Here is a 26040-nt window from a genome sequence, read left to right as displayed (position 1 = left end):
ATCCGAACAGTAGCACATCATAGTTGATTATCATGCCTTCGGTTAACAATCATCTCTAACATTATCTGAACAAAACATATAATCAGCCGATTACTTGCATGACGTCCGATTCATGCATAACCATTAATCCTAATTCTTAACCAAACACTAATCTCATGATCATTCTATGGATTCGAATCAATCATGCAGTAACATCAAACAATCATACATCATCTAATCATGCATAATATCAAACGCTTATAGTCAATCAATCAAACACCAAGACTATCAAGAGACTAACCGAATCAATCTTCGAACCGGGGATTGTGTGTGATGCCAAGGCTTCGAGTGAGAGAGAGAGGTGAGACACCTGTCGGCCTTCGCTTCGAAAAGGGAGAGGGTTGCCGTCGAACCAGAAAGAGGAGAGTAGAGAGAGAGTTAGGGTTTTGATGTGTTGTGCAAGCTATGAGAAACAATCCCTACGTTGGATGTGTGCATAGGTATAAACGAGTGGGCCGAACCCTCCCTTGGGCTGCCCTTGGTTTCGGATACAAGAAGTACGGCCCAATTGGGCTTGTGCGGTTGGACGGGTGTTGTGCGGTCGGTTCGAATACATAATAACACATAACATAACATAACATACATTCATTCAATTAATAAAGTTCACATAATTACATAACGTTACATAAAGATAGGTTCGAAATACGAGTTGTCACATCGAAGGTGCTGAAGTCTTGGTAGTAGATGAGTCTAATGACGAACTTACTAACTACAAATCTGTTATCTCAGATCCTTAATCTGCGAAATGGCTGGAAGCCATGAACGCTGAGATGCAATCTATGCGTGATAATCAAGTCTGGGACTTGGTTGAGCTACCCCCCGAATCCCGGGCAGTAGGGAGCAAATGGGTTTTCAAGAGAAAAACCGATATGCATGGAAATGTACACACCTTTAAAGCACGGCTAGTTGCGAAGGGTTTCACTCAAACTCAGGGTATTGACTATGATGAAACCTTCTCGCCCGTTGCTATGATCAAATCGATTAGGATATTGCTTGCCATAGCCGCGTACTACGAGATATGGCAAATAGATGTCAAAACCGCTTTTCTTAATGGCCATCGCTCTGAAGATGTCTATATTGTTCAGCCAGACGGTTTTGTTGATCCGAAATATCCTAATAGGGTGTGCAAGCTGAATAAGTCCATTTATGGACTCAAGCAGGCGTCTCGTAGCTGGAATCTTCGTTTTGACCAAAAGATCAAAGAGTTTGGTTTTGTCAAAAATGAAGATGAGCCTTGTGTTTACAGAAAGGCTAGTGGGAGCACTATATCATTCCTCATCCTGTATGTGGATGATATACTGATCATTGGAAATAGCGTCCCTATGCTTAACGAAGTTAAACACTATTTGGGAACTTGTTTCGCAATGAAAGATCTTGGAGAAGCAGCTTATATTCTAGGAATCAAGATTTATAGGGATAGATCTAAGCGGCTTCTTGGGCTAAGTCAAAGTACATACATAGACAAAATGATGACACGCTTTAAGATGGAAAACTCCAAGAAAGGAGGTGTTCCTATGACTAAAGGTACTGTGTTGAACAAATCGCAATCTCCTTCAACGGACATTGAAATTAAGCAAATGGAAGGAGTTCCATATGCTTCAGCGATTGGCTCTATCATGTATGCTATGCTATGTACTAGACCTGACGTCTCACATGCTTTAAGCATGAATAGTCGTTATCAGCAAGCTTCTGGAATCGCCCATTGGACTGTTGTCAAGAACATTCTAAAGTATCTGAGAAGAACTAAAGATGTGTTCTTAGTATTTGGAGGAGTAGAAGAAGAGCTCATTGTAAGATGTTACACTGATGCTAGTTTTCAAACTGATCGAGATGATTCTCGCTCACAATCAGGTTTGGTATTCACTCTAAATGGAGGAGCTATCTCATGGAAGAGCTCCAAGCAGAGTGTGGTGGCGGATTCAACCACCAAATCTGAATATATAGCCGCATCAGATGCTGCAAAGGAGGCTGCTTGGATGAAGAAATTCATAACCGACCTCGATGTGGTTCCAAGCATTAAGAAACCCATCGAGATATTCTGTGATAACACAGGTGCTATTGCTCAAGCCAAAGAGCCCAGGTCTCATCACAGGGCCAAGAACATTTTAAGAAAGTTCCACTACATACGGGAAATTGTGGAACGTGGAGACATCGTGATAAGCAAAGTGGACACAGATCAAAACCTAGCAGACCCGTTTACTAAGCCCATGACTCAGGATAAGCATGATCAGCACATGGGTGCTATCGGGCTTAGATTAGCTAGCAGTATATTTTGATTTAGTATTTGGATGTACGAACTTTTAACAGTTGTACTTTTGAATTCAATTTTGATTTACTGGTTAAATGTAATTTTGAATCTTATAACTGTGTTCGATTTTAATACGTTTAATCCGTGAATCTTGCATTCTAAACTATCCGTAGTCGGTCAGACTCGTGGGAACGATTCTGAACTAAGACTATTCTGACTTTGGACTCAAGGTGTTGACTTCCAAATTCACAGACCTCGTTGAGAATGACGTTGGATGTAACTTGCATCAAATCATCTTCATGGATCTTAGTCATAAGATGATTTGATATTGGTATACTCATTTAGTATCCTTTGACCTGAGATACATATTAGAACTTCCGTTTACCAAGGATTATTCTTTGATTACTGTCAACCGCTGTCGCGTAACTGCCAGTCACAAAGGCTTTAATTGGGAATAGTTCTGAAGTTCAGTGGGAGTTGTATGTAGTCGATATGGGATTCTGTACTCTTACATGATATGTAATAGTTAGACATTATGGCGCCCTCGTTGATTCAAACTGGTGAAGTGTAAGGCCTTACCCAAACTTACTATGTGTTTGTTCGGACCACTTTGACTCTTGATCGAGAACAATAATAATTGAACACCATATGAGAATGAACTTAATCCATGTCTAATTGATTCAATTTATCTCTTTTACAGAAAGGATGAATGACGAAAATTACCATAAGTCTATTGTCTTGCAATAGTAAGTTGTTACTAATGGCAAGGTGTTTTGGTTAATCATTTTAAAGTGTCATACCTTGTTAGGGGCAGCCATGTACAGCTATAGCGCCGCTGCCTGTCTGCGTTGAGTATTTTATCGAAAGCCGTCCAAGTGGGAGATTGTTGGATTTATATGTACGGGTTCGATAAGTCAACGCTGCTGACCGAGCTATGACCCGTAAGAGTTACACCTTGGGCAACGAACATTAAATCCACTTAACTTGGTTAACTGGTAACCACGAACAATTAACAGAAAGAAATATATAATTATCTAAAATAATTATATATCCACGAAAAACGGGATTTATTATTTATACGGGCTATAAATAATGTAACGTTTAATTACTTATTTAATTAAACTTTATTTTCCGGGCTTCGTATGACATTTGGGCTTGTACTAGATGTGTTGGGCTTTAGGAACCAAAAGGTGATTAGGTTAATTGTTAACCTAATTATATTATTATATATAATATAATAATCATCCTTTTGGAATCATGCTCTGCCGAAAAACCAAAAGGAATTTTTTTCCTTTTTGCTTTGTGAGAAAAACCTGGCCATCAAAGCTTAAAAGGAAATTTGTTTTTCCTTTTGCAATTTCAATACAACCCCTAGCCATCAAAACCAAAGCAGAAGGTGTTTTTTTTTAAGGTGTTTTTTTTTCTTGGGTGATTTTGATCGACCGACCAAGTCAAGTTGCCGTCGCTCGGTTCGTGTTCGTGTCTAGCACTAGTTCGTTGTACCTCGGTGTCTCACACGGTTATTATTAACCAAGAGGGTATAATTTTTCTCATCGGTAGATTAATTATTTTGTATACCGTATTTGCATGTTTATAACCATGCTCCTGTTCGGTTCACTTTTGGTGTCGATTTTTTTATATTTATTCCGCTGTGTATTTTATTAATTATATATTTAGTTAATAAAATATATCAAACCCGTTTTTGATAAAAGTGAAATTGACACCACTGATTCCCAACAGTTACAAATGTTAATAACCTTGCAAAACGTTAGCGATCTCGATTCCCTTTCATTACAACTTATAAACTTATATTTTATAGTTACATACCATGTTTTATACAAATACAACTCTTATATTTTACACAACCTGCATGAATTCACACCAACTTTTGTTGATGAAATTTAAACTTACATGTATTTCAGGAAATTAGTGGATATGCTCGCGGACTCTTTTGTCAAGATGTAGTGTTGTGTTTCAAGATGTTAAGTGTCCATTCTCCATTGCCAACTTTTGATGGATTTGTTTACTATATCCCGCTTCCTTGTGGTGATATAGGAAGCAAAACCTTGATTCTTTTAACGAAATGGTGTTGTAAACTTTCAAACAATTATCTTTTGTTTATGATGTAAACTTTAAACTAAATTCTGTATTTTGAATAATTATACTTTGAATGGCAAGATGCAGTTTATTTTATATCATGCAGCATGTTAACTTATCATATGCAATGAGAACCACTCAGATCATACCTCGTGTTTCTGCCTCTGAAAGGGGTGTGACATTTACACTTTCATCAATACCCTGATTCGAGCACTCTCTCTTGAAGTGTCGTTTCTGTTTGCATCTAAAGCATGTAACCTTGGATTTATCAAAACCCAGTTTCGTTGTGGGACCTTCAAGACATTACCTTCTGGTAATTTCCATGAATATTTGAGCTCTCCTGATTACAGTAGCCGTGCACCATCTGATGTCGATCAGCTCCATCTTCTCTGGATCTATTTGGTCGTAGTCTTCCTTGGTCATGTTTGGGTTTCCAATTCTACCCGCCACCAAACTTTCATAAGATTCCAGAATTGATGCTAAAAAGATCATCTATTGCTTGGCTGAATCAGCATTCATACTCTGAGAATTTTTCAAATTCAAAGCAATGTTGCAATGAACCACATATGGGTTGGATTTGTTTGATGCTCAAGATGAATGATATCCAGAATCATACTTTGAAGAACTGCCTTTTGGTGAATCATTTGAACTTTCAGCACTATAAGAAGTACCAATCTTTGATGATTGATTGTTCGATAACATGCTTCCTCGGTACTACATATTCACATTTTGCTAATAATTCGAGCTGTTCATCTTATTTTGTTTTTGAAGTTCCAGCTCATGCCCTTCCAGCTTTTTCAATCAACGTATCTAAAGTAAAATCATCAAACTTTGCATCATTTTTCATAATCATGACAAAGGTTTGCCAATCATCTACATGAAGTAATGCCTCAATAAGTTTGTCGATGATTTCTTCTCTGTCCTTTTTGATACCAAATCTTTCTAGCTCAACAGAACCGTTCTATCATCTGTCGGACATTTTCACCCTTTAGACAGTTGAACAGATCGAACTCTTTCTTAAGTAATGATTTTTTGTTCTTCACTATCTCTTTTCCAGCTTCAGCTTTAACTTTTAGTGCATCCCAAATTGATTTTGATGTTTCATTGTGTTGGAGTAACGACAAAATATCATCTCTAACTGATTGTTGTATCAATGCAATCATTTTTTGTTCATTAGAGAATACGTTTCTATCGTCATCTTCATATTTTTCCAATGGGATTTCTTCTTGTTTATCATTTTTAGGTTTAGTATACCCAAATTTTAACAAAAACCAACTTTCAAAAGCATAAGCTTTCACCCAATTCTCAAATATGTCTTTCCACCAGTTATAATCTTCTATATTCATTAGTTAAGGTGGTTTTTGATGAGTTTCGTACACATTATCAAAGTTCAAACTTTCCGAAATAGCATTTGAGATGCTCTTTGGTGTGGATGTTGTAAAGGACGTGAACGCATCGTAAAACTCGTTGTAAAACTCCCCTTCCATGATTTTGAAATGCTTGAGAATCACCTGCAAACAATCAACAAAGTATCAAACAACTTTGAAACTCTTGATCCGCACGGATGGAGTATCTAGATCCGTTCGGATGAAAAATTCTTGACGGATGAAAAATTCTTGATCCGTGCGTGCTTCATTGAGTAGACTGTGAATAACAAACCCTAGATTCGTGCGAATCCACCAAAGTATGATCCGTGCGGATTGACCTTTATGGGTCCATGCAGATGAACTATGTTCAAAAATACTGATTGTGCGTACCCACTGAAACAAATCTGTACTAATAACCAAAACACAGATCCGCGCAAACAACAATTTTGGATCCGCGCGAACCTACTCAACCACCTGCACATATTTCAGTTGCATTTTTCATTGTTTTTCAATGATTTTTCAAAGTTTTAGCTCGAATTTTGATCTGAAACTTTCAAGGATTGTTTAAAATGTGATTTCACACGACATGTTTGAAAATCAGTCAATTTTAACCCTGGATTCAACGTGAATTTGTGTTTTAAAATTGAAAAAGAAGTGTAGAAGAAGAAAGAGTAGAAAATGATGTAATTCAGCTCTGATTTTGCTTGAATCTTCTTGTATCTTCAGTCCTTGCAATCAATCTCCCGCTCTGATACCACTTCAGAGAACGTGTTTGGATCGATTCCAATGCACTTGAATGCACAATTGATTGTGAAGTTCTCGTATTTTTTGCGAAATCTAAGTACGACAGTGGATTGAACAAGAACAAGCTAATTAACAATGATTTCTATTGATTGTTTAACAATACAAAACCATGAAATCACTTTGACAGAGTTTCCCCTTTCTAGTCAAAGATGTCTCTAAATAAACAAGACTCAAGCCTATTTATAGTACAAGCAGGTCCGCACCAACAAGTAACTACAGATGAACATAACAAACCCTAAATCAGCGCACCTATGCGCACGGATCAACATAACAAACCCTATACGGATCTACCTATGTGCACAGATCAACATAACAAACCCTAAATCAGCGCACCTGGTTCATGCGGATCAACCTTTCTTGACCCGTGCGTACCTACTACAAACCCTAATATGTCCTCTTATTACAAATCAAGTCTTGTTCAAACTAATTAACTATGATGCAATATATTTGATGCTCAAGCACGTGATTGATGGAAATGGTAGACATAATGCATTCACATGCTCCACCAGCTCCTGCAACTCGAGCTGGTCATCCATGTCATCGTCCATCATCATCATCCTGAAAGCAAAAAAAGTAATATATTTTTAGTCCTTTATAATATTTTTAATGATTATTATACGTTCGTTACAGACGTACACTCGTTATGTCGACTTCGACATGGAAGTGGAATAATTTTTTTAACTTTAATGATTATTATACGCTTGTTACGAAGACTTCGACGTCAAAGTGGAAATAATTTTTTTATTTTCTAATGATTATTATACGCTTGTTACGGACATACGCTCATTACGACGACATCGACGTCGAAGGCGAAATAATATTTTTTTATTTTTTAATGATTACTATACGCTCGTTACATTGACTTCGACGTCGAAGGCGAAATAATAATTTTTTTATTTTTTAATGATTATTATACGCTCGTTACGGACGTATGCTCGTTATTTCGACTTCGACGTCGAAGTTGAAATAATTTTTTTTATTTTTTAATTATTATTATTATACGCTCGTTACGTCAATTTTGACGTCGAAGTCGAAATATTTATTTTTTAATGATTATTATACGCTCTTTGCGGACATATGATCGTTACGAACGAATTCGACGATATAATAATATTATATATTTTGGACCTATAACTGATTCGACGCTCGTTACAGACGACTTCAGTGATAAAATAATAATATTATATATTTAGGGGACTCGTTACGGTTTCGACAAACGTTACGGACATACGCTCATCACGGATGATTTCGACGATGTAATAATAATATTTTATATTTAGGACTCATTATAGATTCGACGCTCGTTATGGACATACGCTCGTTACGTCGACTTCAATGATATAATAATAATATTATATATTTAGGATACGTTACGGTTTCCACAAACATTACGGACATACGCGCGTTATTGACAACTTCGACGATTTAATAATAATATTATCTATTTAGGACTCGTTTCGGTTAGTATTCGCTCAGTACACCGTATAAATATAAAAAAACTAATAATGCATCGTACAAGGTCGCATATAGCCCTGTACGCTGCATAGCAATAATTCATTCTTTCTACTATTTACTTCTTTCAACTAGCATTTCCGTTAGGAATGGATATTGCACATGTTGTTACATCATCTATATCTTTAATCCATCCAACCCTTTCATAACGGGTTAAAAACTTGAATCTTCGACATAGTTTATCATCCATGACGAATGTATGGAAGGATAAGTCATCCGATTATATGATGACATACGAATGCTTCTTGGCCGTTTTGGCCATACAGTATAAAGAACACATAAGTATGAAATGTAACCATGAATGGGAGACGAAAGTAAATAATATATGATAGTAATGACCTGAAGTAACATGCGAAGAGGTGAAGTACGTAAATTAACGATTGTGGTAAATGTTTATGTAGATGGCAGACGTGGTAAATGTGAATGATGATGAAGCGGCAAGCCAAGATGAAATAAAGACAATGATTGCGGAAGAAGTTGGAAAGGCGATAGAAGCGAACATTCCTCAGTTGGCCCAAGAAGTGGAAAGCCACGTACTAGAGATGGTATAAGCGATGATGACAAGCAAGTTGGATGAATTAAAAGAAATGATAGGCGAAATACAAGGGAAGAAAAGTACTCGTAGATGCACATATAAAGAGTTCATGGCATGTAACCCCTTACCATACAAATGGGAGATTGATCCAATAGCGTGCCAAAGGTGGATTTCAAGTACTGAAGTGGTGTTTGTAAGAAGTAGATGCGAGAAGGAGGATCAAGTGATGTTTGCAACGGGCCTCTTCCAACTCCAAGCTAAGGATTGGTGGGATGCATATTGCAAGGAGTGGGGGGAAGATAAAATCCAAGATTTAACATGGCAAGAGTTCAAAGAGCCTTTCTTGAAATATCTTTGCCCACAATCCGCAATCGATAGAATTTAGGAAGACTTCTTACGACTTTGACAAAAAGATGAGACGATAGATGAAATAATGAATATATTCCTTGACAAGATGAAGTTCTGTCGGGAGATAGTGGGGACAGAAAGGATGAAGATTATTTGTTATCATGATATGTTGAAGGCTGAGTACCGAGAATTTATAAATCCCTCTAAGTGTGAAACGTTAAATGAGCTAATAAATTGGGCAAGGGATAGAGAGATCGAGCTAAAGACACAAATTGAACGAGGTGAGAAAAGGCCAACGGAAAAACCTACCAACCCAAGCCCATCAGAGAAGGCAAAGTATCAAGACCATGGAAAAAAGGAGAAGTCGAAAAGTGGAATCCCGAGTTGTAAAACTTGCGGGAAGCTCCACAAGGGCGAATGCTTATTCGGTAAGAAGGGTTGTTACAATTGCGGAAAGGAAGGCCATCTGTATTACAAATGTCCCAACAATCCAAAGACTTGTTATAATTCTTTTCAACCGGGACACATTAAAGCAGAATGCCCAAAACTCCAAGGGGCAAAAAGGGAAGGAAAGAAAGAGGAGTCGACTAAAGCACGAGGAAGGATGTTTCAAATGACATCTGATGAAGCTAAAACTCACCCGGAAGTTGTCTCAAGTATATTTCTAGTTAATTCAATACCTGTGTATGTGTTATTTGATTTCGGGGCTAGTAGATCGTTTGTTTCAAATGAATTATTGCATCACCATTCCTTTGTGATTGAAAAGATGCTAACGCCCCTAGAAGTAGAAATGGCTGATAGTAAAAGTTACTTATTACACGAAGTATGCAGAAACTTTAAGATTTTGATAGATGATGAAGAATTTAATATCGATCTTGTTCCGATGGTTTTGGGAGAATTCAAAGTTGTTGTAGGTATGGATTGGTTAGCCCAAAACCATATGGAGATCCAATGTGAGAATAAAGTTATTCATGTGATGACACCCGGTGGCAAATAAGTGACGATATATGGGGAAAGGGAAGTTAAACCCAAATTGTGCACCCTTGTACAAGCGGCCAAGTACGTCCGAAACGGGAGTAAGGCATTTTTAGCCTACGTAATGGAAGATGTGAAGACTATAAATGAATATTCGGATGTGTTTCCAGATGATTTACCGGAGCTTCCACCCGAGCGTGAGGTGGAATTTCGGATCGAATTAAATCCGGATGCAAAGCCAGTGGCTAAAGCACCCTATCAGTTAGCTCCTACCGAAATGCGGGAATTGATGATCCAGATATAAGAATTACTCGACAAAGGTTTTATATGACCGAGTGTATCACCATGGGGCGCACCCGTGCTATTTGTAAAGAAGAAAGATGGGGCGATGCGGATGTGCATCGATTATCGAGAATTAAACAAATTGACAGTCAAGAACCATTATCCCTTGCCTAGAAGTGACGATCTATTCAATCAATTGCAAGGAGCGAGTTGGTTCTCGAAAATCGATTTACGATCGGGGTACCACCAACTACAGGTAAGAGAAGAAGATGTGTCCAAGGCTACATTTCGAACTCGGTACGGACATTACGAGTTTCTAGTAATGTCTTTCGGATTGACGAATGCACCAGCCGTGTTTATGGATTTAATGAATCGGGTTTGTCGAAATGTGTTAGATAGATTTAATGAATCGGATATACGACATTCTTGTCACACCCTGACTTTTGCGGAAGCGTGGTTATGGTGTGACTTTCTTAATATCATTGCATTCAATTATAACATCAACTATATGATAAAACCATAGGTTTGTCATCCATTAAATAAGTTTTAAAATATAACAACATCGTTTTGAAACGTAGACTACAAATTCTAGTTTTACAAATCGTACAAATTGTTTTTGAGTTCATTAAAGACTCGTCAAAAGATATTGTATAATACCAAGGTTTGGAAAACATGTCTCGTCCAGGAATAAGACATACCGTCCAAACTCAAAGACCATGGATGACATCTTTATTCTTAACGCAGTATAAAAACTTCCAACGCCCGCCAGATCCATTACAATTTCCTGAAATACATGTAGTTTGAAAAACATCAACAAAAGTTGAGCGAGTTCATGTGTTTGTTTGTGTATATGTATAAACCTTTGAAAATGTTGTAGGTATGCATGTAAGTCCCTGGTATGTAGCAATAAGGAAAAAGAGATCACCAATGGTTTGCAAGTCCCTGGAAGACTCAAACCTAGCAGATTTGTTACCGGGCTTCGGCTGGAAGACATAGTCACCACATGGTCCTTTCTGCGGACTCAGGGGTGGGGCTCGCTACACCCAAATAGATCTATCACTAATGCCCCTCGGTCCTATAATGAGGATTGATGGCCTTAATCACCCTACACATTCACATGATCTAGTAGTAAAAACCCTCCCTACGCTAACCATACTATGTAAGTAAATGTCTGTAATAGTTTGTAACATGTATTTCACCCCCGAAGTATAAAACTGAAAACAATCTAGAGAAAAGGGGGACATGAACTCACAGTATTGCGTCTTCAGTATGTGTAACCCAAGTCTCCTCCGCCAACACGACTACCTACAGTGGACTAACGCCTATTAGACGAACGGGTCGTGCCTTTGCTTAGTATGAAGGTTTTTGGGTTACGTTTCTTGTGTTCCCATAATTATTCCAGGTTATAATTATTAGTTAAAATAATTATTTTAACTTTAAATTATTGTTATTGTTTGGAATAATTGTTAATCAATATTTTGTATTCCTACTTCTCAAGTATATTAACTTCGTATTTCCTTCCCAAGGGTGAGGGTATCTCATACATGTATTTTCGTATTTGTATTTGTATATCTTGCCAAGTAATGGCGTCGTATTTCGGTGTATTGTTCCAAATAAAAATATGTTAATATATATTCCCAATATATTTTTCCAAAACCATATATTTCAAGTCTCACTTAAATATATAAACTTATTTTGTTCAATCGTGTATTGTCCAAGAAAATATATATTTTTCACAAAAATTACATATCTTCTAAATATACTAAGAAAATATATTTTTATCTCCCAAAAATAAAATATTTTCTCATTGTCAAAAATATGATATACTTAGTAATATTTACCAAATCATATTTTCACTTCTTTCATTTCCAAAATGATATTTACCAAAAATATAAGTATGAAAGTATTTTTCTGAAATATTACATAAGTTACGTTTTAGTGTTTGCAATAAAAATTGCGTAACTTAAATATTTGTTTTGTGAGAGTTTTAGTATTATTTTGGAGTCGTAATATCATGGCGTTATAAGTTATATTATTTTTACCCTAAAAAATAATATAACTAGTTCGCAAAATAAGCAAATAATCACACAAGAGTTTTAGTATAAAATATATATTCTAAATATATATTTATCAAATTTTACTTACGAAAATTAACCTCTGGTATTTGGTAATTTTGTAATAAAAATCATGGCGAAGTTTATTTTAAAAACCAAGTTAAAAATATATTTGTAACACTTGTTAGAAAAATATTTTCTAAGTGTTGAAATTTTTGAAAAAATTCGCCAGAGTTTCCTTTGTAAATGGAGGCGTCCATGCTTACAAGCATATCATTTTCTTTTGTGAAATCATTCAATCAATTTTCAATCATCAACATACAACCTCTATTTATCAAACTTTGTCAAAAATAAGCATAAACATAAACTCATGAACTTGAAGATTTATAAAAACATGTAGTAACTTACTAGCACACTTAGTAAGTCTTGATACCTTCCAAAATGTGATTAGTTCCTTTAAAACTTCATTTTTAAGTAGTTTGGTTTTTCACAACTTATAGTCATATTTTCTAAAAATATGTCTTTGTGAAATTTTCTTATTACACAAGTGTTTCTACACTTGTTTACTCACCAAAAATGTGATTAGTTTATGTAAGATCCAAGTTTTAACAAAACTCATACTTTTCACTTGGTTCTCTCGAAAAACCACTCATGGATCTTTAGATCTACAAGTTTACAACCTACTTTGATCTTTGTTTTTCAAGAAAACATGTATTTATTCAAGTTCATAGCTTATGTGTGGATGATTCCATCATCCACAACATTTATAACTTTCACATCTTGCTAGTTCATGTTCTTAAACATGATCTAGCAAGTCCATGTGATGAACCATATTATTTCAACTAGCAAATAACATTCAACAAGCATAACAACACAAATATATCATGATTTCATCATCATTTTAACACTACTTCATCACTTTGTTAGTTTATGTTCAAGACTTGTTTATGATTCTTTAGAGTTCTTGAGATTTCACCATTCTTTAAGCTATTAACCATCAAAAATATGAAGAAGATGAAGATCTAAGAAACTTACTACTAGCACAAGGCTAGGGGAGTTCAATAGTGTAAAAGTGGTGGTTAAAAGAAAACGAGAGCAGTCCTTGAGCTTCCGAACATACAAAGCTTACTTGTGGGATCTCTGTGACAACCCTCACAAATCCAGGTATCCGTACAATTTAGTTAATATTTAATTAGTGCTTAATTACTATGCTTGATTTCAATTATGATTAAACTGCTTTCTGTTTTCTGATACATACATACTCATGCATCACATTTTATACTGTCACTCTATTATTTACACACAAACATTAGTGACAAACTTGATGCACGAAAGCACAGTTAGCACAGTGAGCGGATAACCCAGTAAACATGCTGACAATGCCAGCACCTAGATAGACATTGTTTTTGAGGCCAGTGTGAGCCAGGAATAGAATACTACACTAGTAGGGATTGTAGGGAGGGGAGGACCATAAAACTGCGTCACTAGGTGATAGTTATAGAGCCGGAAGTGCCTAAAACATACTTTAAGTGTAGAATTCTGCACTAAATACCAAAAATTCAGCATTTAACAATACTAGTAAAGTGTAAAAACTTGGCAAAATAGTCCTAGATACTTTCCAAAGTGTTGAGAATTTAATGTGTTACTAAAAACAATATAAAAGACACTTTAAAGCTTTATTTAGCACTTTAACGGATCAACATCCAACCGAACACCCGGACTTTACCCGGAACATAAAAAGATTGCCAAAAACATTGTTTTTATTTTTCCGAGCTAGTTAGGGTCCCCGAACACCCTAACACACCTTATATTACATAACATACAATGATAAACTAACTAAACACTTTAAAACCAACAAGATAAGTAACTAGATCATTACAACCCAACCCCCTACCCCCCCCCCCACCCACTCGACGGTCATGGTGTGGGGACACCCCCACCATTCTTTTGATTATTTTATTGGTTTATGTTGTTGTTAAAGAAACACATTATATGATGGTTAAAGGAGAATTGGATTATAAATTTACATAAGGGTTAAGCATTTCATTCCATTAAACACCACACACCAACAAAGTTCTCGATTCTCCTTCCCCACCTACGGCCGCCACCCATCACCACCATATCACCACCATAAAGGATGAAGAATGGATAAAAAGATGAAGTAGTGTTAAATGATGTTCAAATAATGTTGATCTTGTGTTGTTATGCTTAATACATGTTATTTGTTAGTAGAAGTAAGATGGTTGATCACTTAAACATGCTAGATCATGTTTAAGAACATGAACTAGCAAGATGTAAAGATTAAAGATATGAAGAATGATGAAACCATCCACACATGAACTTTGAACTTGAATAAATATAAGTTTTCTTGAAAAATAAAGTTATAAACTTGTAGATCTAAAGATCTATGAGTGGGTTTTCGAAAGAACCAAGTGAAAAATACTAGTTTTGTTAAAACCCGGATCTTGTATGAACTAAACGCATTTGTAGTGGGTAAACAAGTGTAGGAACGCTTGTATAGAAAGAAAATTCCACAAAGAAATATTTTTGGAAATCATGACTAGAAGTTGTGAAAATACATATTCTTTAAAAATAAAGTTTTTAAGAAACTAATCATATTTTTAAAGATAACAAGACCTACTAAGTATGCTAGTAACTTACTACATATTTTTTTTTACAAACTTTCAAGTGCATGAGTTTATGATTTAGGCTTATTTTTTGTCAAGATTAATGATTAAAGATTGTTTATTGTTGATTGTTAATTGTTTGATTGATTTTACAAAAGAAAATGATATGCTAAAAAGCATGGACACCTCCATTTACAGAGGAAACTCTGGCGAAATTTTTCTAGAATTACAACACTTAGAAATATTTTTATAACAAGCATTTACAAATATATTTTTAACTTGGTTTTCAAAATAAACTTCACCATTATTTTTATTACAAAAACACTAAGTACCGGGGGTGGATTTTTGTAAATAAAATTTGTTAAATATATATTTAGAATATATATTTTAGAGATAGTATAATGTACTTCAAGGCTTAACCTACATTAACATACATGACAAAAAATAAACGTGCGTTATTATCATAGAACGCGCGTGATTATAGTCCCATGCGTGATTATGTGGTCCCATGCGTGATTATGTGGTCCCATGCGTGATTATACCCCTGATCCAACGATTACCATTGTCTCCTACGTAATGTATGATAAGTCTTTTTGTATGTTAACCTTACTCATATATTTTATAATAAAACGCTTGTGTGATTGTATATTTGTTGTGTGCATTAGATATATTATTTTTAGAGTAAAAATAATATAACTACTTTACATCACCAAAATTACGACTCCAAAATAATACTAACGCTCTCACAAAATAAATATTTAAAGTACACAAGTATTGTTACAACACGAACTTTAAAACGTAACTTATGTAGTATTTCTGAAAAATACTCTTATATGTATATTTTGATAAGTATTATTTCGGAAAATGTAAGAAGTAAAGTATAATATTTTTGGGAAAATATATATATTTTGGAATTTAAAACATTTTGGATAAGTGGTTAAAATATATTTTTCAAGTGAGACTTAAAAATATATTTTCGGAATTATAAAGCATACATGTATTATTACCCCCATCCTTGGGAAGGAAATATACTTATAAAATAAATAAGAAGTGTGAATACGAAATAGTTACCTAACTATTTTACCAAAAATGTTAAACCTTAAGCCAAGGCACGGCCATCCGTCTAATAGGCATTAGTACGTGTAGGTCGTCATGCAGCAGTTATAGTTGGAGATTGACGTTTCTGGATACGCATTTCTGTGAGTTCATGTCCCCCTTTTCTCTTTACTATTTTCAGTTTTATACTTCGGGGGTGAAATACATGTGACAATTATTACAAACATTTATTTACATTGTATGGTTAACATAGGGAGGGTTTATACTACTAGATTATGTGAGGGGTGGGTACAACACTTGAGGCCATTAATCCTTGTTGTAGGACTGAGGGACTCAAGAGTGATAGATCTATTTGGGTGTAGCGAGCCCACACCCGTGAGGCCGGGGAGGCCCATAGAGGTGACTGTGTCTTACAGCCGAAGCCAGGTAACAAATTTGCTAGGTTTGAGTTTCCCTGCACTTTCTCACACATACTAGTGGCTTTGCAACCCATTGGTGATCTCTTTTTCCTTATTGCTACATACCAGGGACTTTTATACGTACTTTAAAGGTTTATTCATACTCACTTTTACATGAACTCGCTCAACTTTTTGTTGATTTTTCAAACTACATGTATTTCAGGAAATTAGTGGATATGGCACGGTATGCATCACGTCAAGCTGCATAGGAATAATGATGTCATCTAGGTTTAGGAAGTGTGACCTTTGCCTGGACGGGTCACAAGTATTAAACTGTGTTTTTATTTCATCTCTTTCATTATGTCGTTGAACATGTTTTCATTATGTCATGGTTGTATTTGGTTTGATGTGTCGACTTTTTAAGACAATGTTGTCGTGCTTATTTTAAAAAATTGATGAATGGATGAACATCATATGTTTTATTTTCATATAGCATGGTTATGATAATTGCTATGGTATTAAGAAGTAACACCAAATAAACCCACGCTTCCGCAAAAGCCAGGGTGTGACAGCTTGGTATCAGAGCATTGATCATAGCGAACTAGGATTCTTTCTTGTGTCTAGACTATGATCCCTAGGGTTCTCACGAAAATATTTTTACATTGCATACACTAAGACGTCCAGATCTAGGACACAAAACATTTTTACGAACAAAAAGTGCAAACACTTTTTCAAAATTTATGGTTAAGTCTTAGAGACTGAGGGAGTTCAGCCCTAGAGGCTAGGGAGGTTCAGCCTCAGAGGCTGGGAAGGTTCAGTCATAAAGACTGAGGGGCCAATCTTAGAGATTGGGGAGGTTTAGTCTTAGAGAATGGGAGGTTGGTCTTAGAGGCCAGGGAGTTAGTCTGAGAGGCTAGGAGGTTTAGTCTGAGAGGCTAGGAGGGTAGTCTAGAAGACTAGGAGAATTATTTGTTTGCTTTATGATGATTTACATGTTTACCTGATATTATGTTGATGTTTGTGCATATGTATGGTTGTGTTACAGACACCATGGTTTCATCCTCAGACACATGAGTATCAGACACCTTGGATCCTATGGCAGTTATGTCAGATGACGAGATTCCGTCAGAGCGAGAGGTCTACACATCAGACACCACCAGCACTGATGATGATGATTTCCAGCCCTTCGCGCTGCCAGACGTCGGAGTTGAGCCTTCTGATGGCATTCCTGCGGGGGATCTACCTTTTGCGGTGATCCCTGCTCCTATACCGCTTGCTGCTTTTCCAGTAGTAGACATGCCACTCGATGTCGTTTCTGATGACGACATTGATCTATTCGAGGAGGATCCGCCTGAGGCTGACTATGAGGGCAGGGCCCCTATTGACGCTGACGTTATTCTTCCCATTGCTGAGGCCCCTGTAGAGGAGCTTCTTGTTGGTTCACTTGTCCCAGATTCATTTGAGTCTGTGGCATCTACGTCTCTGCATGACCAGGGAGTGAAGCATCACTCTCCTGACGCCGACCCCGACATGGCGTTATCAGCTGCACCTGCTCCCGCACATGAGTTCGAGTTTGACCACGAGGTCGATGATGATTTTGATCCTGTCTTTCCCCCTGATTTCGATCCTGACTAGGAGATCGAGTTTATTCACTTGGACCAGCCCTTAGAGGCGCCCGTAGCTCCCATTGACCTTTTGTTCGACATCCCTGGTGATTTTGACATGGATCTTGTCGACCCGGAGCCTGTCATGGCCCCAAAGCCTGTAGTTGCTCCTGATCCTACACTAGAGCATGACCCTGTTCATGATGATGCACCATCCATTGCACCTCTTGTTGATGACATACCCATTGCTGATCTTCCCGTTGTTGTTCCACCGTTGGTGGATGACCATGTTGTTGATGCACCGTTACCTGATCCCGTGCCGGTATTGTTTGACCGTGCACCTTTTGCTGCTCATATAGATCGACGATATGCTGACACCCGCAACGGGTGGATCGATGACGATTACCCACCATATGTGCTGCCTGTCACTCCCCCAGTAGGACCCGTGTCTACACCCACTGATATCCCATTATTTCCCCCACACACCACAGACGCTCATTGCACTGATCTTCCCATTACGTCCCTCCAGGACATACCGCCACCTCGTCCTGGAGAGGGGTCATCGAGGCAGCCGCCTGTCTCTGCTCCACCCGTACTGTCATCACCTTTTCCGTTCACATCTCAGTTCCCTCATGTTGCACCACCTACTGCACCATCTTTCATGCCATCGAGCGAGCCATGTTTATGGACTACACCCCCTATCATGCCATTGTCTGATCCGTACCACCCGTACCATGTTGGGTACTCTACGGAGGACATACTTACATCCTTGATGATACAGTAGGAGGCATTGACACGTCGTATTCAGGAGTTTGAGAGAGCTTCATGACCACCTTGCCATTGTCAGACCCCCTTTGCAGCACCACACACTCCATGTCCACTTTCCCCTGATTCAGACGTCCGTTTCTTGACATCCGAGCAGCAGATAGCATATTTGCTGCACGTCTGTCGTGCTTTAGAGGAGGACTGGTTACATATGCGTCGCTTGCTTTTCTCTCGTTTTCCTCCTCCTCCTCCGCCATCAGCATAGGCATTTTGGTTCGACGCAGGTAGACTTTTGGTGAGAAGACCGCGATTGTGCCGACTATACAGCTTCTTGAAGACCGCATTTTGATGTCATGACTTTTGGTGATTAGCTTTTGGTTGTTGTAGTTGACTAGATAGTTCAGACAAGGGCGATGTGGCCCTTAGTCACTTCTGATGTACGATACAGTTATAAAACTTGTAAACTTTGTATTGTGGTCTTGATTTTATGATAGCGCAATCGCAGTATTCTCATTATATGTGATGTTGGATTGATTGTTTTAATTCTATAACATGTGATGTTATGTGCTTGATGAATGTTATTACGTACGTATACTATCTACTTACTATGATCTGACCAACGTGAAACATCTTTTAGAAGATGCCTCCAAGACGTGACCCGCGCATGCCCACTAATGAGGCGGAACTCCAAGGGATCATTGCTGCAGCTATCGCACAATACGCTGCTTCTCATGCAGAAACAAGTGGAAATATCTCGCACAACCACGGCAATAACAATCCACCCAATGGTAATGTTAAGTCGTTTGAGATATACTATGATACATTTGGATATTTATAGCACGATCGCTAATACCATTTGTAAATTCAAACGTATGTGCAGGGTGCACTTACAAGCAATTTCTCGATTAAAAGCCCGTGAATTTCGACGGCACAGGAGGTGCTGTTGCGATTGTTAGATGGGCTGAGAAGACAGAATCTGACCTTAGAATGAGCAAGTGTGCTCCCGAGCAACAAGTGACCTACATCTCAGGGCTGTTTCTGGATGGAGCCCTATCTTGGTGGAATTTGCAAGTGCAAACCTTAGGGGAAGCTGCTACTTATGCGTTATCATGGAATGAGCTGAAGGAGCTCATGAGAAGGAAGTACTGCTCACGTGCTGAAATTCAGAAGCTGGAGACTAAATTCTGGCACCTGAAAATGGAAGGTCCTAAGATTGCAGAGTATGTTCAAAGATTCCATGATTTGTCCCATGTAGTGTCGTACATGGTCACACCGGAGTTCAAACGTATTGAGCACTTTATCTAGGGATTGGCACCTCAGATCATGAGTATGGTTACCACGTCCAAGCCTGCGACAATCATAGAAGCCATTGATCTTAGTGTGGCACTTACTGAGGAAGCCATTCGGTTGGACAAGTTCTCAAATTCTAAACCAAAGAAGAAAGAGACTCATGTGGAGTCGTCTGGTGAAAATAAAAGGAAATTTTCGAACTTCAAGCAAGGTACAAGCAATGTGAACAAGAAGGGTGAATCAAGCACACCGGCCAGAGCTGCAACCAGTGTTGAGAATAAAGGAAAGGGTTACATGGGTACTCTGCCCAAGTGTAATACGTGCCAGCGCCATCATACTTGCCAATGCAGATTGAGGAATTGTGAATCATGTGGAAGGAACGTCCACACGAAGGATACGTGTTGGGCCAGAACTGGTGCTGGGCATACTGGTAATCGAGGTTATTGGAATGGTAATGGAAACCGCCAACAAGGAGGAAACGACGGAAATGGAAACCAGGGAAACGTTGCAAATCAAGCTGGAAATGGTAATCGCAACCAAAACAACACTCAAGCTGGAAACGGAAATGGTAATGGTTGAGGACCCGGATGTTTTAATTGTGGAGAAGTTGGGCACTTTAAGAAGGAATGCCCGAAGCTGAATCAAGCTCATGGAAGAGTGTTTAACATTGGAGCAAGGGAAGCGCGCCATGATCCCAACGTTGTCACTGGTACGTTCCCTATAAATCAACGCTTTGCATGCGTTCTGTTTGATATTGGTGCCGACTATAGCTTTGTATCATTAGAATTTAAGAATATGTCTGGGTTGACTGCTAGCAACTTAGATATTCCGTACTCAATTGATCTGGCTAATGGAAAGCTAGTTGAAGCGAATGAAGTCGTCAGAGGATGTGTAGTTGAGCTGGGAGAACGCGAGTTCACTTTAGATCTACTACCAGTCGAGTTAGGAAGCTTCGACGTGGTAGTAGGAATAGATTGGTTGTCAAGCAACAAAGCCGAGATTGTGTGTCACGAAAAGACCATTCGTATCCCAACAGAAGATGGAGAGACAATCGTGGTTCACGGAGAGAAGCGCGATACGCCTCTGAGAATTATTAGTTGTCTGAAAGCTAGAAAGTGTTTGCAGAAGGGATGTGTTGCCTTCTTGGCACACATCGTGGATAAAGAAGCTGCTGAACCGACCATTGAAGACATCCCAGTGGTAAAAGAATATCCTGAAGTCTTTCCAGAAGACTTGTCAGGATTGCCACCTCAAAGGCAAGTTGAGTTCCACATTGACTTAGTTCCAGGCGCTGCGCCTGTGGCTAAGGCACCCTACCGACTTGCGCCTTCGGAGATGTAGGAGTTGTCAACGCAACTCCAGGAGCTGTTAGATAAAGGGTTTATCAGACCAAACTTCTCGCCTTGGGGAGCTCCAGTTTTGTTTGTCAAGAAGAAGGATGGTAGTTTTCGTATGTGTATCGACTACCGCGAACTGAACAAGTTGACAATCAAGAATAGATATCCTCTGCCGAGAATTGATGACTTATTCGATCAGCTGCAAGGTTCAGGTTTCTACTCCAAGATCGATTTGCGATCAGGTTATCATCAGTTGAGAATTCAAGAGGAAAGTATTCCCAAGACTACTTTTAAAACTCGATATGGACATTACGAGTTTCTGGTGATGTCGTTTGGGTTGACAAACGCGCCAGCCGTTTTCATGGATCTGATGAACAGAGTTTGTAAACCGTACCTCGACAAGTTCGTGATTGTGTTCATCGATGATATTTTGATCTACTCGAAGACGAAGGATGAGCACGAACAACATTTAAGAGCTATTTTGGAGTTACTTAAAAAGGAGAAGTTGTATGCCAAGTTCTCGAAGTGCGAGTTCTGGTTACGTGAAGTCCAATTTCTTGGACATGTAGTTAATGGAAATGGAATCCATGTAGATCCAACAAAGATCGAAGCAATCAAGAATTGGGAGACTCCAAAGACGCCAACCTAGATCCGTCAGTTCTTAGGTTTGGCTGGCTATTATCAAAGGTTTATTGAGGATTTTTCAACAATCGCTCAACCTTTGACTTCCCTCACGCAGAAGGACAAGAAGTTTGATTGGAGAATCAAACAAGAAGAAGCATTTCAGTTGTTGAAGGACAAGCTTTGTAATGCACCGATCTTGTCGCTACCCGAAGGAACGGATGATTTCATGGTATATTATGACGCCTTGCGTCAAGGTTTGGGTTGCGTGTTGATGCAGTGACAGAAATTTATATCATACGCGTCACGCCAATTGAAGGTTCATGAGAAGAATTATACCACGCACGACTTGGAGTTAGACACAGTGGTATTTGCGTTGAAGATTTGGCGACATTATTTGTATGGTACACGGTGTACAATATTCACTGATCATAAGAGTCTGCAACACATATTCAACCAAAAGGAGCTTAACATGAGACAAAGACGCTGGATCGAACTGTTGAAGGACTACGACTGTGAGATCAAGTATCATACAGGGAAGGCGAATGTGGTCGCCGATGCCCTAAGTCAAAAGGAAAGGATCAAGCCCATAAGGGTTAGGGCTTTGGAAATGATTGTCCAGACAGATCTCTCACTGCGCATTTGTGCCACGCAGAAAGAAGCTCTCAAGGAAAGGAATATTGAGGATGAATATCTCCATGGGATGGAGAAGCAGTTGGTACCAAACGAGGAAGGAACGTTATGTTTCATGAAACGAATTTGGGTTCCTCTGTTTGGTGGTTTAAGAAAGGTCATTTTCGATGAAGCTCACAAATCGCGGTACTCAATTCATCTAGGAGCGAATAAAATGTACCAAGATCTTAAGGATTTCTACTGGTGGCCTAGGATGAAAGGCGATGTTGCAGTTTATGTTAGCAAATGTTTAACTTGCGCCAAAGTGAAAGCCGAATACCAGAAGCCTTCAGGTCTACCGAAGCAACCTGAAATACCCAAATGGAAATGGGAACAGATTTCAATGGATTTCATAACGAAACTGCTAAGAACGCCCAAAGGTCATGATACTATTTGGGTAATAGTAGACCGTCTAACGAAATCTGCGCATTTCTTGCCGATCAGAGAAAAAGACAACACGAGCAAATTAGCTGAGATGTACATGAGAGAGATCGTTGCACGTCATGCAGTGCCTCTCTCAATCATCTCTGATAGAGACGGAAGGTTTGTATCAATTATTTGGCAATCCTTTCAAGAAGCATTCGGATCTCAGTTGAACCTGAGTACAGCTTTTCACTTTCAAGCGGATGGACAGAGCAAACGAACAATTCAGACTCTAGAAGATATGCTTCAAGCTTGCGTAATGGATTTAGGTGGAAGTTGCGATACTCACTTGCCATTGGTTGAGTTTTCATACAATAACAGTTACAACGCAAGTATTCAAGCCGCACCATTCGAAGCTCTTTATGGACGCAAATGTCGATCACCGATTTGCTGGGCTGACGCAGGTGATAGACAACTAGTTGGTCCGGAAGTGGTCCAAGAAATGACCGACAATATTGCACAGATCCGAGAACGCATCAAGGCGGCTCGCGATCGTCAAAAGTGTTAGGCGGACCGAAGAATGAAACCTCTAGAATTCGAGGCGGGAGACATGGTTTTGTTGAAGGTTTCACCCTGGAAGGGTGTGGCACGCTTTGGAAAGCGTGGGAACTTGAATCCGCGCTACATTGGCCCATTCAGAATCCTGCAAAGGATTGGGCTTGTAGCATACAAGTTGGACTTACCGGCCGAACTTAACGGTGTTCATGATACATTCCATGTATCAAACTTGAAGAAGAGTCCAACACAAGAAACTGTTGTCATTCCTGCTGACGAAATTCATGTCAACGACACGCTCCACTTTGTCGAAGAACCCGTCGAAGTTACGGATTGGAAGATAAACAAAACACGCAGGAGTAGTGTCAAGCTCGTCAAAGTTTGTTGGAATGCAAGACATGGTCCAGAATTCACATGGGAACGTGAGGATCGTATGAAAGAAAAATACCCCAACTTATTTCCCAAGACCCCTGCAACTAGAAGCAGAGCCTAAAATTTCGGGACAAAATTTTCTTAACGGGGGGAGAATGTGACAACCCTCACAAATCCAGGTATCTGTACAAATTAATTAATATTTAATTAGTGCTTAATTACTGTGCTTGATTTCAATTATGATTAAACTGCTTTCTGTTTTCTGATACATACATACTCATGCATCACATTTTATACTGTCACTCTATTATTTACACACAAACATTAGTGACAAACTTGATGCACGAAAGCACAGTTAGCACAGTGAGCGGATAACCCAGTAAACATGCTGACAATGCCAGCACCTAGATAGACATTGTTTTTGAGGCCAGTGTGAGCCAGGAATAGAATACTACACTAGTAGGGAGTGTAGGGAGGGGAGGACCATAAAACTGCGTCACTAGGTGATAGTTATAGAGCCCGGAAGTGCCTAAAACATACTTTAAGTGCAGAATTCTGCACTAAATACCAAAAATTCAGCATTTAACAATGCTAGTAAAGTGTAAAACTTGGCAAAATAGTCATAGATACTTTCCAAAGTGTTGAGAATTTAATGTGTTACTAAAAACAATATAAAAGACACTTTAAAGCTTTATTTAGCACTTTAACGGATCAACATCCAACCGAACACCCGGACTTTACCCGGAACATAAAAAGATTGCCAAAAACATTGTTTTTACTTTTCCGAGCTAGTTAGGGTCCCCGAACACCCTAACACACCTTATATTACATAACATACAATGATACACTAACTAAACACTTTATAACGAACAAGATAAGTAACTAGATCATTACAACCCAACCCCCTACCCCCCCCACTCGACGGTCATGGTGTGGGGACACCCCCACCATTCTTTTGATTATTTTATTGGTTTATGTTGTGGTTAAAGAAACACATTATATGATGGTTGAAGGAGAATTGGATTATAAATTTACATAAGGGTTAAGCATTTCATTCTATCAAACACCACACACCAACAAAGTTCTCTCTTCTCCTTCCCCACCTACGGCCGCCACCCATCACCACCATATCACTACCATCAAGTCTTGTTCAAGACATTTTCCATACATCCAAAGGTGCAAGAGGTCCAACAAGCAAGCTTGGTGCACTCGGAAGCTCAAGGACCACTCTAGTTTTCTTTTATCCACCACTTTTATGCTTTGTTTCTCCTCTAGCCTTGTGCTAGTAGTAAGTGCTTCAAATCTTCATCTTGTTCTTGTTTTTTTGGTGGTTAATAGTTGATTGAATGGTAAAATATTAAGAAACTCCAAAGAACTTGAACTAATCTTGAACATAAAGGATGAAGAATGGATAAAAAGATGAAGTAGTGTTAAATGATGTTGAAATAATGTTGATCTTGTGTTGTTATGCTTAATACATGTTATTTGTTAGTAGAAGTAAGATGGTTCATCACTTAAACTTGCAAGATCATGTTTAAGAACATGAACTAGCAAGATGTAAAGATTAAAGATATGAAGAATGATGAAACCATCCACACATGAACTTTGAACTTGAATAAATATAAGTTTTCTTGAAAAATAAAGTTATAAACTTGTAGATCTAACGATCTATGAGTGGGTTTTCGAAAGAACCAAGTGAAAAATACTAGTTTTGTTAAAACCCGGATCTTGTATGAACTAAACACATTTGTAGTGGGTAAACAAGTGTAGGAACACTTGTGCAGAAAGAAAATTCCACAAAGAAATATTTTTGGAAATCATGACTAGAAGTTGTGAAAATACATATTCTTTAAAAATAAAGTTTTTAAGAAACTAATCATATTTTTAAAGATAACAAGACCTACTAAGTATGCTAGTAACTTACTACATATTTTTTTTACAAACTTTCAAGTTCATGAGTTTATGATTTAGGCTTATTTTTGTCAAGATTATTGATTAAAGATTGTGTATTGTTGATTGTTAATTGTTTGATTGATTTTACAAAAAAAATGATACGCTAAAAAGCATGGACACCTCCATTTACAGAGGAAACTCTGGCGAAATTTTTCTTGAATTACAA

General features: G+C 38.2%; 2 protein-coding genes across 2 annotated transcripts; both read left to right on the top strand.

Annotated features, from left to right (window-relative positions):
* The first annotated feature begins 9035 nt into the window (after positions 1-9035).
* On the top strand, positions 9036-9947 carry LOC110875830. The gene has a single exon (XM_022124028.1). The coding sequence runs from the start codon at positions 9036-9038 to the stop codon at positions 9945-9947; it is 912 nt and encodes a 303-aa protein (XP_021979720.1).
* Positions 9948-18064: 8117 nt separating this feature from the next.
* Positions 18065-18730, top strand: LOC110875831 (leucine-rich repeat extensin-like protein 3). The gene has a single exon (XM_022124029.1). The coding sequence runs from the start codon at positions 18065-18067 to the stop codon at positions 18728-18730; it is 666 nt and encodes a 221-aa protein (XP_021979721.1).
* The last annotated feature ends 7310 nt before the right edge of the window (positions 18731-26040 follow it).

The sequence above is a fragment of the Helianthus annuus genome, chromosome 9, assembly GCF_002127325.2.
Source record: "Helianthus annuus cultivar XRQ/B chromosome 9, HanXRQr2.0-SUNRISE, whole genome shotgun sequence".
Classification (NCBI taxonomy): Eukaryota; Viridiplantae; Streptophyta; class Magnoliopsida; order Asterales; family Asteraceae; genus Helianthus; species Helianthus annuus.
The sequence above is the reverse complement of the archived record's forward strand: the minus strand, read 5'-3'. Positions and strand labels throughout refer to the sequence as shown.

What these genes read in the sequence shown, in the direction of transcription:
- LOC110875830 (XM_022124028.1), top strand. Translation starts at nt 9,036, where the DNA reads ATGAATATATTCCTTGACAAGATGAAGTTCTGTCGGGAGATAGTGGGG.
- LOC110875831 (XM_022124029.1), top strand. Translation starts at nt 18,065, where the DNA reads ATGGATCTTGTCGACCCGGAGCCTGTCATGGCCCCAAAGCCTGTAGTT.